General features: G+C 37.7%; 1 protein-coding gene across 1 annotated transcript in view; it reads left to right on the top strand.

Moving 5' to 3' along the window:
* Positions 1 to 12,107, top strand: part of LOC107575819 (scavenger receptor cysteine-rich type 1 protein M130-like) — a gene marked incomplete at its 3' end in the record, with an annotated part of 47,400 nt that extends 35,293 nt beyond the window's left edge. Inside the window, exons 19-23 of the mRNA XM_016262148.1 lie at positions 3,170 to 3,300; positions 3,716 to 4,015; positions 6,228 to 6,520; positions 7,895 to 7,958; positions 11,805 to 12,107. Of these exons, the coding sequence (XP_016117634.1) occupies positions 3,170 to 3,300; positions 3,716 to 4,015; positions 6,228 to 6,520; positions 7,895 to 7,958; positions 11,805 to 12,107 (1,091 nt within the window). The remainder of the gene's footprint in view (positions 1 to 3,169; positions 3,301 to 3,715; positions 4,016 to 6,227; positions 6,521 to 7,894; positions 7,959 to 11,804) is intronic.
* Positions 12,108 to 12,139: the final 32 nt, after the last annotated feature.

Below are 12,139 nucleotides of genomic sequence, written 5' to 3'. Positions count from 1 at the left end.
CGCTGAACTCGCAGTGGATTACATTGTTTCTGAAGGGAATGCGCCCCCGATCTGCCTAAATGCGTCTATGTTAGTGCGAATCATTCATGATCCAGCCTCATCTACAGAAGAAGTGAGTATAACGTTTTGTAATGAATCTTTGCAAATCGCCTTTCCTAATAATGTGCTAATTAGCAAGTTTCACGATGAATGCGGCTAAAGTAAACAGTCTCTCTGAGAGCAGCTCAGAAGAGAGGGGCGGGGTCAGCAGAGCTCATTAACATTTAAAGGAAAATGTTACAAAAACGGCTTGATCTGAAAAGAGCTGTTTTTAACAGGGTAAAAAAGGTGTTTTTTACACTACCATTGAGAAATTTTAACCAAACTATGTTACAGACTTTTCATTAAGACCCTAAAGAATCATATCAACTTGTGGAAAATGGGCATCCTTTGACCCCTATGATAATCAGAGCCAGTTAACAAGAGTGGATGAGCTTTGTCAAGGGCAGAATAGGCAGTCCTCTGAGATGGCTGTACTTGTAGGGCTTTGATGGGGTAAGTATGTTCTACCAGTCCTAGCTGATGGTCGTTGTGATTTTGCCAAGTAAGACATGTTCCTGGACCAACATCTTTTGTTGATCCTGGATCAACATTACTGTCCAAAAATACAGCCTAAACCCAATCCCTACCCCTAAACCTAACCTTACCCATAATTTATTCCTAAAATCAGAGGGAAATGATAGCTGATTAACAAGGGCGTAGAAGGAATCTTGATTGTAAGCCTAAAACTGACATTTCCTGAAAAGTTATCTCTCAATTCTGATTGGTTGATTGGAATGATGTTCCTGGATCAACAAGGATGTTGATTCAGGAACATGTTGTACTTGGTCAAATCACGCTCACCCTAGCTGATCTGCTGTGAATAATATGTTGATCTTAAAGACCGTTTTGAAGCTGACAAGCAGGAGAAATGGAGAAGGAAACTGAATTACCACGTATGACCTTCATGTGCTGTCGAACTGTTCTCAGTACCAGGTCCTCTGACTTCCTGCAAAGATTCAGTTTCTAAGCAGCAGTCTGAAGAAGGATTGTTCGATTGTTACTGAGTGAAATGTAATTTAGCGGATTCACTCCTGTGTTTAAATGCGGTTGTCACTCTTGAAACTTTACAGTGTGTACATAACTTATAGACTTTACAATAGAGAGTGAACTCAGACTCACACTTTGCCTGTAAACATCACCGAAAGGAAAATGTATATACAAAGAGACAGTATGAGTGACATGTAAACCAACCGCAGTTATTTCTTAATGCGGTGTTGGGTTTAATGGGTTGGGTTTAATTGAAATGTTATGCAATGCTTAATTATTTTATTATCCATCTTTATTCAATATCTGTTTCACTGTTCACAATTTGTGTGAAACTACCGGTAATATATTATTATTATTATTATTATTATTGAAATACAACAAAACTACATTTTATTTTATACTAAAGTCTATGGAGGTTCATTTTTCAAGTATGTGCAATACAGAATGCAGTACATGGCTCTCTCTGCTGGTCACAAGGTGAGCTAATCTTCACTTTTTTCTTTATTGCGTTCATGATTGTGAGTTTTGTGGACCAACTGAAAGAGACCACTGTTATGCAATGAAGTCAATTTCACATGAGTCACAGGAAATATTTTGAGATCTAGATCAAATGTTTAACAAAATCTTAACAAAAAAGGGCTTTGTGCACTTTGCTCTTGGTAAACTTTTAAAAGAAAAATGCTTTTTCATTCTTGGTCTTGAGTTGAGTTTTGTTTGTGTGTTAATGTGATGCTAATATATGTAAACATTAACAGACAATGTTTTGGACATTCAGTTATCAGTGCTTTTATCTTGTCACTGCAGGTGTTGATGCTGTAAATAAACTGGAGAATTTCCTGTCTCCTGTAAGTATCATGTGTGTGTATACATCCCCTCAGTGAGGCATCTTGATGTGTGGGGAGGAGGAGTTCATCAGCACTGACAGCTTTGATGTATATATTTATAAATGGTGAAAGTCAGAAAAGCGTCCTCTGATTTGTCACTGAAGTTGTTTGATGATTTCCTCTGTTGTGTCTAATAAGGTAATAGCGAGTGTGATTGGAGGGTGTTGGGACTCTTTCTCTCTCATTAAGGGGCTGAGAGGATGCCTGCACTTCTGTATCATCAGAGCGGAGAAGCTTGTACTGGGTGTTGAGTTGATCATGCTGAGGATGAGGATGATGGGGAGATGCTTGACACTCATTTTACTGATTTCAGTGGTAATACTCACCACAACTGGTAAGTACATTTGAAATCAAAAAAGTTATTTTTAGAAGGGGTCGGGATTGTGTTCTTTAGTCACTTAAAATTAAACTGTACTGTAATATGTTGTTTTAGATGACAGGGTAATTGCATTTGCACAGTATGTTGAATTTGATCCTGTATTGATTATCAGGCAGTTCTCTCTATTATTTCTCTCTCTCATGGAGTCTCAAAATAATGTTAATATTCATTATAAGCACATGTCTCGGTCCCTTGAGTTGGATGGCAGTGAAATTCATCGGACTTTTGGAGTCACTAGAGTATCTGCAACGATACTCTGATGTGATAAACATTCATTTGGAAATATCACTGACAGACATGTTATTTTGAGTCAGTCCCATGAACATTTTTTACCAAAGAAAATTTAATCATTCCTTGATTAATATATATTATGTTGTGGGGGGTCTGAAATATTAAAGTTGACATCATCGTTTTGTGTTCCACAAAAATGTATTTCTTGTTCCTGCTTAAATATATATTTATATACACACGCGCACACACACACACACACAATCTGGCTTAAAGTGAGCCAGTAATTTTCAATAGTGAATGAGGGTCAAGCTGTAAACCTTAAATACTAAACAATGTGTGTTAACATGATTTTAGTGTAAAAATGCCTCACTATAGCCTCAAATTTGCTTTTCTTTTTAAAGTAGGGAGGAATAAACATTAATTTTTATGTTAACATACCAAAAATGATGTTGATTGAGCTCAACTTGAAATCGGAATATTCATTTAAATATTCAGATATATGTGTCCCAATTTGTGATTCTTAAACGCTCTCATCCCTTCATCTCTCTCTCATTGTCTCTGTTCAATTTTCAGACAGTGTGAATGTGAGGTTGGTTGGTGGTCACAGTCACTGTGCTGGTAGAGTGGAGGTTCTTCATAGAGGTCAGTGGGGAACAGTGTGTGATGAGGAATGGGATTTGGCTGATGCTGCAGTGGTGTGTAGAGAGCTGGACTGTGGAGAACCTGTAGATGCTCTGGGTGATGCTCATTTTGGACCAGGATCAGGACCAATCTGGATGACTTTTGTCTTTTGTACTGGATCAGAGTCCACATTAAAGAACTGTTGGTCATTTGGATGGGGTAAAAATAACTGTGATCATTCTAAAGATGCTGGAGTCATCTGCTCAGGTAAAGTATTTAACATATTTTTTATTCATATCTATATAAGATTTTTGTGCTTCCATACTGACTTCTAAAGAAGTTGATTTAAAAATGTTGACAATAATAAATAGTTCCTTTTGTATTTTTATATTATTTATTTATTCAAAGACTAAAATTATGTATAAATCATGATCTTGAGGATCCATAAATGTTTTATATATATATATATATATATATATATATATATATATATACTAATCTATGTTTTTTTTAATCTGTGTCCTTTCAGAAGTCAGGCTGGTTGGAGATTCTCGCTGCTCTGGAAGGCTAGAGATACTTCATGATCAGACGTGGATGTCAGTGTGTGATGCTGTCTTTGACCAGCAGGATGCAGAGGTTGTGTGTAGAGAGCTGGACTGTGGGGCTCCTGTACAGGTGCTGGGAGCAGCTGCTTTTGACAAAGGAGACACTCAGATGTGGACACAAGAGATTCAGTGCAGAGGAAATGAGTCTCAGATTCACCTCTGTCCAACATCACTATTAGTCAAAAGCAACCGTTCTCAGAAACACATCATTGGTTTGCTGTGTGCTGGTAAGAGTTCACAGTACAAAAGACCTTAGTCTGGATTGGGCATATTTAATGTTTGAGGAATGACAGGAATCTATGATAAATTCAATAAGGAGTGCTGCTGTCAGATAATGGGTCGGGTGTTCTGTTAAGTACTGAGTACTTTACCAAACAGCACCCGTGCAGGCTTTAAACTGCGTCTCTCCGTCAGATAACCCCATGTGCGTGATGCGCCATTACGGCTATTTCCCTAAACCTCCACACAGCTGTATATTTTTCCACCAAGGGGTGAGAACATAATGATTACGAAAACGATTAGGCCTATTTCTTTTTGATAATTATTATTTTATTTCAGTTAGTTTTTCAATAACTGTTGTTAGTTTAGTTTCGTTTTAGTTTTTCAAATATTTTGACGTTTTTATTTTATTTCAATTTACGAAATAGTTTTTTCATCAGTCGTTTTAGTCTTAGTTTTAGTTTACGTTTACGAAAATAACCTTGCTGGGCAGACCAAATTTCTTACAAACAGACATGTTTTCTAACAAATAGACATGACATGAGATCATTGACATGAAAATGTGGCTGGTCATGTGTATTCAGATATCTCACATACATAGTAAATATCTATTTTCAGAGGATGAAGAAAAATATGATTTTCAATAATGTGTGTTTTTTTTTTACATTTCTTATGATCGATATATGAATCAATATTGATTCATATACCAGTCAATATCATATTTTTGTGGAAACCGTGATACACTACCATTCAAATGTTTGGAGTATGTAAGAATAAAAAAAGAAAAAAAGTTTTATTTAGCAAAGATCCATTAAATTGACCAAAAGTGACTGTAAAGACATTTATAATGTTACAACGATTTCTATTTCAAATAAATGCTGTTCTTTTGAACTTAATATTATTCAAATAATCCTAAAAAATGAATATATGTATATGTATGTTTATATATATATATATATATTTTACATTCAGAACATAGTATGATATAGCAACAAAATATCACATAAGAGTGCTCTTTTTAAGAATTTTGCATAAAAGATGACATACGTACATTTAATGAAGTTCCAAACATAGGTTTGGGAGGAGCCTAATCATTCAGTCCTGTCAATCATCATTACGAGCGTATATAAGCAGCAGTCGTTGTGCCATCCCAGTGACAGTTCTTCCGGCATCCCTCCACCTCCCCATCTCCACTATTTCTGTCATTCTCCGTCTCTGTGTAGTACTCTGTGTAGGGGGTTGAACTCAGAGCTCAAGCCAAGCCTCAGGTTCGATCATCTGTCGAGAACAGCAAGCCAAGTTTGTTTACCATTAACTATTAAGACTGGATGGGCAGGGGAACTCGTGAAATAAGGTCAGAACAATTGCCCTTATGAAGGTAAAAATACCCCAGGAAATCAAGTTGAAGTGACCTACAGGAGTACAAGAACATGCTAATAATAAGCAATTTTACAAACATTTTTGAAGAATGTAATTTTTTATCAATATTGCACAGCCGTAGTTTGGATTGCCATGAGAGTGGGTAAATGATGACCTCTTTCTCTCTCTCTCTCTCTCTGTGCATGCTGGGAGTTTGGGGAATGTGAGCGTCTCACTGGTGAGAGGAGCATTTCTGGGGGTAGTTTTCTTGACTATTCTTGTTTCTTTTTTTCTAAATGTTTATGTAGGTTATAGTTATAGGGTTAATTTAAATATTTTAGAATTTTTGAGGAGTAATAGGTTGCTAGATAGAAGTTGTTTTTGGCCTTGTGGCGGAGGACTGGGATGGAGGTTTCCTCTCTGTCACTCCGCCATGGAGCCAGGTGTGTGCCTGACGCCGGTGCGACGGTCGAGGACGTGCTCGTGGCGATTGGAGAACAAACAGGATTTGAAAATATTGTATTCATTTCCTCTGCACTGAATCTCTTGTGTCCACATCTGAGCGTCTCCTTTGTCAAAAGCAGCTGCTCCCAGCACCTCTACAGGAGCCCCACAGTCCAGCTCTCTACACACAACCTCTGCATCCTGCTGGTCAAAGGCAGCGTCACACACTGACATCCACGTCTGATCATGAAGTATCTCTAACCTCCCAGAGCAGCGAGAACCACCAACCAGCCTGACTTCTGAAAGAGCAACATTTAAGTTGACTGGTTACAGTATATTGACTGGTATATGAATCAATATTGATTCATATACCAGTCAATATACTGTAACCAGTCAACTTAAATGTTGCTCTTTCAGAAGTCAGGCTGGTTGGAGGTTCTCGCTGCTCTGGGAGGTTAGAGATACTTCATGATCAGACGTGGATGTCAGTGTGTGACGCTGCCTTTGACCAGCAGGATGCAGAGGTTGTGTGTAGAGAGCTGGACTGTGGGGCTCCTGTAGAGGTGCTGGGAGCAGCTGCTTTTGACAAAGGAGACGCTCAGATGTGGACACAAGAGATTCAGTGCAGAGGAAATGAGTCTCAGATTCACCTCTGTCCAACATCACCATCACATAAAAACAATAGTTCTCATTACAATGATGTTGGTCTGGTGTGTGCAGGTTTGGTCCTTTTTTAAATAAACTGAAATAAAATGTTATGTTCCTAAATGTAGACTAAATATTAGTTTCACTATAGTTTTTTTTTTCTTTTTTGAAACTTTTTTTAATACTTTTTTTTTTATTCCCACTCTTTTCCATTGTATAGGCAATATTAGAGTGAGGTTGGTTGATGGTAACAATCCATGTGCTGGTCGAGTGGAGGCTCTTCATAGAGGTCAGTGGGGAACCGTGTGTGGTGATGGCTGGGATATGACTGAAGCTGCAGTGGTGTGTAGAGAGCTGGACTGTGGAGAACCTGTAGATGCTCTTGGTGGTGCTCATTTTGGACCAGGATCAGGGCCAATCTGGTCACATTTCAAGTTATGTAATGGATCAGAGTCAACACTTAAGAACTGTATGTCAGCAGAAGTGGTTTTTTATGACTGTGATCATACTAAGGATGCAGGAGTCATCTGCTCAGGTAATCTGGCCCAAACCTCATCCTATTTTTACTGATGATCCACCTCCCTCAGTGCGTAGTTCACCCAAAAATGAAAATTATTTCATTATTTACTCACCTTCATGACTTTCCCGACCGGTATGACTTTTATGACCGTACACTACTGGTCAAAATTTTGGAATAGTTAAGATTTTTTAATGGTTTTGACAGAAGTCTTTCTGCATTTGATGAAAAATACAGTAATATTGTAGAATATTATTACATTTTAAAATAACAGTTTTCTATTTTATTATATTTTAAAATATAATTTATTCCTGTGATGGCAAAGCTGAATCTTCAACAGCCATTACTCCAGTCTTCAGTGTCACATGATAAAAACATGTCAATATCCAACAGTTGTGCTGCTTAATATTTTTGTGGAAACCGTGATACACTACCATTCAAATGTTTGGAGTATGTAAGAATAAAAAAAGAAAAAAAGTTTTATTTAGCAAAGATCCATTAAATTGACCAAAAGTGACTGTAAAGACATTTATAATGTTACAACGATTTCTATTTCAAATAAATGCTGTTCTTTTGAACTTAATATTATTCAAATAATCCTAAAAAATGAATATATGTATATGTATGTTTATATATATATATATATATTTTACATTCAGAACATAGTATGATATAGCAACAAAATATCACATAAGAGTGCTCTTTTTAAGAATTTTGCATAAAAGATGACATACGTACATTTAATGAAGTTCCAAACATAGGTTTGGGAGGAGCCTAATCATTCAGTCCTGTCAATCATCATTACGAGCGTATATAAGCAGCAGTCGTTGTGCCATCCCAGTGACAGTTCTTCCGGCATCCCTCCACCTCCCCATCTCCACTATTTCTGTCATTCTCCGTCTCTGTGTAGTACTCTGTGTAGGGGGTTGAACTCAGAGCTCAAGCCAAGCCTCAGGTTCGATCATCTGTCGAGAACAGCAAGCCAAGTTTGTTTACCATTAACTATTAAGACTGGATGGGCAGGGGAACTCGTGAAATAAGGTCAGAACAATTGCCCTTATGAAGGTAAAAATACCCCAGGAAATCAAGTTGAAGTGACCTACAGGAGTACAAGAACATGCTAATAATAAGCAATTTTACAAACATTTTTGAAGAATGTAATTTTTTATCAATATTGCACAGCCGTAGTTTGGATTGCCATGAGAGTGGGTAAATGATGACCTCTTTCTCTCTCTCTCTCTCTCTGTGCATGCTGGGAGTTTGGGGAATGTGAGCGTCTCACTGGTGAGAGGAGCATTTCTGGGGGTAGTTTTCTTGACTATTCTTGTTTCTTTTTTTCTAAATGTTTATGTAGGTTATAGTTATAGGGTTAATTTAAATATTTTAGAATTTTTGAGGAGTAATAGGCTGCTAGGTAGAAGTTTTTTTTGGCCTCGTGGCGGAAGACTGGGATGGAGGTTTCCTCTCTGTCACTCCACCATGGAGTCAGGTGTGTGCCTGACGCCGGTGCGACGGTCGAGGACGTGCTCGTGGCGATTGGAGAACAAACAGGATTTGAAAATATTGTATTTGCATCCAAAATGAACAAGGTCGTGGTGGTTTTTCTAAAGGATCGAAGTTTTGTGAGTAAATTCATCGTGAGCGGTGTTTGGGTAAGTGGAGCATTTGTTATTGTTTCTCCGTTGGTATCGCAGTCGACAAGGGTGAACATTTCTAATTGTCCACCATATATACCTAATGCATGCATTGAAAATGAACTGCAGAGGTTTGGGAAATTAGTAAGTGGAATGACATTAATTCCACTCGGGTGTAAAAATGAAGCCCTAAAACACGTGTTGTCTTTTAGGTGGCAGTTGTTTATGGTTTTAGAATCACCGACGCTAGATATCTAGTTTCGGGTAAAACATGAAGACAAATCATATATAATCTATGCGAGTACCAATCATTTGAAATGCTTTGAGTGCGGTAATTTTGGGCATAAAAAAATGGATGCCCGCAAAAAAACACAAACAGAAGGAAATACCAACAAAACAAATGAAGGTGAACATGCGGTGCTGGTGAAAGCGGAGAATGCAGATAAAAGTAAAGAAATAGAGATAGAAAATGGAACTGATAAAGAGCAGAGTGCAAATAATAAACTGTGTACTCCTGAACAAAGTGAATCTACTGAAGATATAGGACAGAAGGAATCGAGTGAAAAGAAATTAGGGAAACAAGGGGGAAAAAAATAATTGTGATGGAGAAAACAAAAGGATGCATTGTGAAGAGGCAGGAACAAGTTTAAAACGCTTGAAGCTTTTGGGGTTGGTCAGAGTTTCATTTCATGGACTAAAATGTTGTATAATGATGCATCTGCAATGTTGAAAGTGGGGGGTGGGCTCAGTCGGCCTATTCCAGTGTTGAGAGGAATTAGACAAGGATGCCCGTTATCAGGGATGTTGTATTCATTGGCCATTGAACCCTTACTTTGTAAGTTAAAGAAAACATTACAAGGGGTTTCTGTTGAAAAACCTATTAAGTTTGTTGCATATGCTGATGATGTTACAATTTTTATTAAGGATGAGAGAGATGTGTCTGGTTTAAAAGAAACATTGAAAATGTATGAAAATGCATCAACTGCAAGAGTGAATTGGGAAAAGTGAAGGTTTTTATTGTGGACAAAAGGTAAACGAAAATCCACCAGAGCTCCCAGGTTTTGTTAAGTGGAGTCAAGAGGGGCTGAAATGTTTAGGGGTTTATTTAGGGACTGAAACATTTAAGATGAAAAATTGGGAAGGAATGGTGGAGAAGATGTGTTGCCGGTTGTCTAAGTGGTCATGGGTGCTACCACAGTTATCCTATAGAGGAAGAGTTTTGGTCACAAATAATTTAGCAGCTTCGGCACTGTGGCACAAAATGAATGTCCTGGATCCACCAGATCCATGAATTACAAAAAAGGTTAGTGGATTTTTTTTGGACTGGACAACACTGGACTAAAGCTGCCGTTCTTTTCTTACCAGTGAATTAAGGTGGACAAGGATTAATAGATATTAATAGCAGAATTAAGACTTTCAGGCTGCAGGCAGCACAAAAGTTGCTGTACTCGAATAGGTGCTGGACTGAAACAGCTAAAACCCTGTTACACAAAGTTGATGTATTTAAATATGATTTACATTTGTTTTTAATTAATTTAACAGAAATGGACTTAAAAGAAACATCTGCTTTTTATAAAACTATGCTGAGAACATGGACTTCAATTTTTCAAGTGAAGAGAGACCTGCCTTTTTCTGAGCCCTGGATAAACAAAGAGCCTCTTTTTAATAATCCTTTACTTCAAGTAAAGGTGCTTAATTCAAGAAGCCTTCAGAAAGTAATGGCAAGAGTTGGATGCACAAGGATAATGGACTTAAAACATTATGATGAGTGGAAAAGCCCAGAGGGAATGTGATCTGACAGGAATCAAGTCCGTCAGATTCATGAAACATGTAATGGATGAGACTTTCATTTTTTCCTCCTCCTCATTATCGAAAATTAAGAGAAGAGGATTTGAATGAAGAAGAGCAAGAGATAAAGGAGGATTTTTTTCCTGAACTCAATGTTTCGGCTTTGGTGGAAGAAGAACCACAAGAGGAATCAATCCTCTCTTTTAGGACTACAGAGATACATGGTTTCAAAGAGGCTTCAAAGAAAACATTGTATTTGACTTGTGTAAAAGTTGCTCACCAGGCAATTCTGAGGGAATGTAGAGAAACAAAGTGGTCAGATGTGTTGTGTTGGGGCCAAACTCTTCTCCTAGAAGGTGCTGGAGGTCATTGTATGAATTATACATTGGGCAGTAGCTACAAACAGACACGTGGCACATATCGATCCCATTGTAGAAAAGAAGTGTCCCTTTTGTGATTTGGAGGAATCAGTTGATCACCTGTTCTTATTTTGTTCGCGATTGAGAGGTGTTTTTCTGATATTAGAAAACTGGATTGAAAAACTAGGCGAAGAGTTCAGTGATAACATTTTAATTTTTTAATATTTTAACAGACACGTGGCACATATCGATCCCATTGTAGAAAAGAAGTGTCCCTTTTGTGATTTGGAGGAATCAGTTGATCACCTGTTCTTATTTTGTTCGCGATTGAGAGGTGTTTTTCTGATATTAGAAAACTGGATTGAAAAACTAGGCGACGAGTTCAGTGATAATATTTTAATTTTTGGGCCGAATTATAAGGCTTCAGATAAGAGAAGAATTGGTATAATTAATTTAATAGCGGAAACCAAAATGGCAATATGGGTAACAAGGGAAAAAAAGATAAATGAAGACGTTTTGGTAGACCCTGTTATAATATTAAGAGCTTTCGTGACTTCAAGAATTAGAGCCAATGTATGCTTCAGACACGGGTCACGACGAGGCGTTCCCCATAGCGACCCCTAGAGGACGCAGTTCGAAGTTCCCATGAAAGGGAACTAATTCTTAATTTTTAAATTTGGTGGTAGGTAATTAAATGTTTGTGTAGAATTGATGTTATGTGATGATGGTTGGTAATTGTGGAAAAAAAAGGAAAAAATAATAGTAATTTTGTATAAATAAAGAGATGTCAAACGTCTCTCTCTCTCTCTCTCTCTCTCTCTCTCTCTCTGTCTATCTGTGTGTGTGTGTGTGTGTAAACTAATCCTTTAAATGAACCCTTCTTAAATCAGCTGAATATTTTTCTTTGATTCCTTTTCACTGTAAATGTTACTTTGTGGTTGACCAGCAATGAAAAGCATTACGCACTGAGATAACGAAAGTGTATGAAAACAAGTGTCAATTGCTTTTGAAATTTTTTTTTTTAAACGTTTCTTCTCTTGTATTACTTCAGATGTCAAGCTTATTGGAAACACCAGTTGCTCTGGGAGGTTAGAGATACTTCATGATCAGTCGTGGATGTCCGTGTGTGACGCTGCCTTTGACCAGCAGGATGCAGAGGTTGTGTGTAGAGAGCTGGACTGTGGGGCTCCTGTAGAGGTGCTGGGAGCAGCTACTTTTGACAAAGGAGTCGCTCAGATGTGGACACAAGAGATTCAGTGCAGAGGAAATGAGTCTCAGATTCACCTCTGTCCAACATCACCATCACATGAAAGCGACTGTTCTCATGATAATTACCAGGGTCTGCTATGTGCTGGTGAGAATTAAAATAAGACTTATTATTAAAAA

The sequence above is a fragment of the Sinocyclocheilus grahami genome, unplaced genomic scaffold (assembly GCF_001515645.1).
Source record: "Sinocyclocheilus grahami isolate Dianchi unplaced genomic scaffold, SAMN03320097.WGS_v1.1 scaffold2922.1, whole genome shotgun sequence".
NCBI lineage: Eukaryota > Metazoa > Chordata > Actinopteri > Cypriniformes > Cyprinidae > Sinocyclocheilus > Sinocyclocheilus grahami.
The sequence above is the reverse complement of the archived record's forward strand: the minus strand, read 5'-3'. Positions and strand labels throughout refer to the sequence as shown.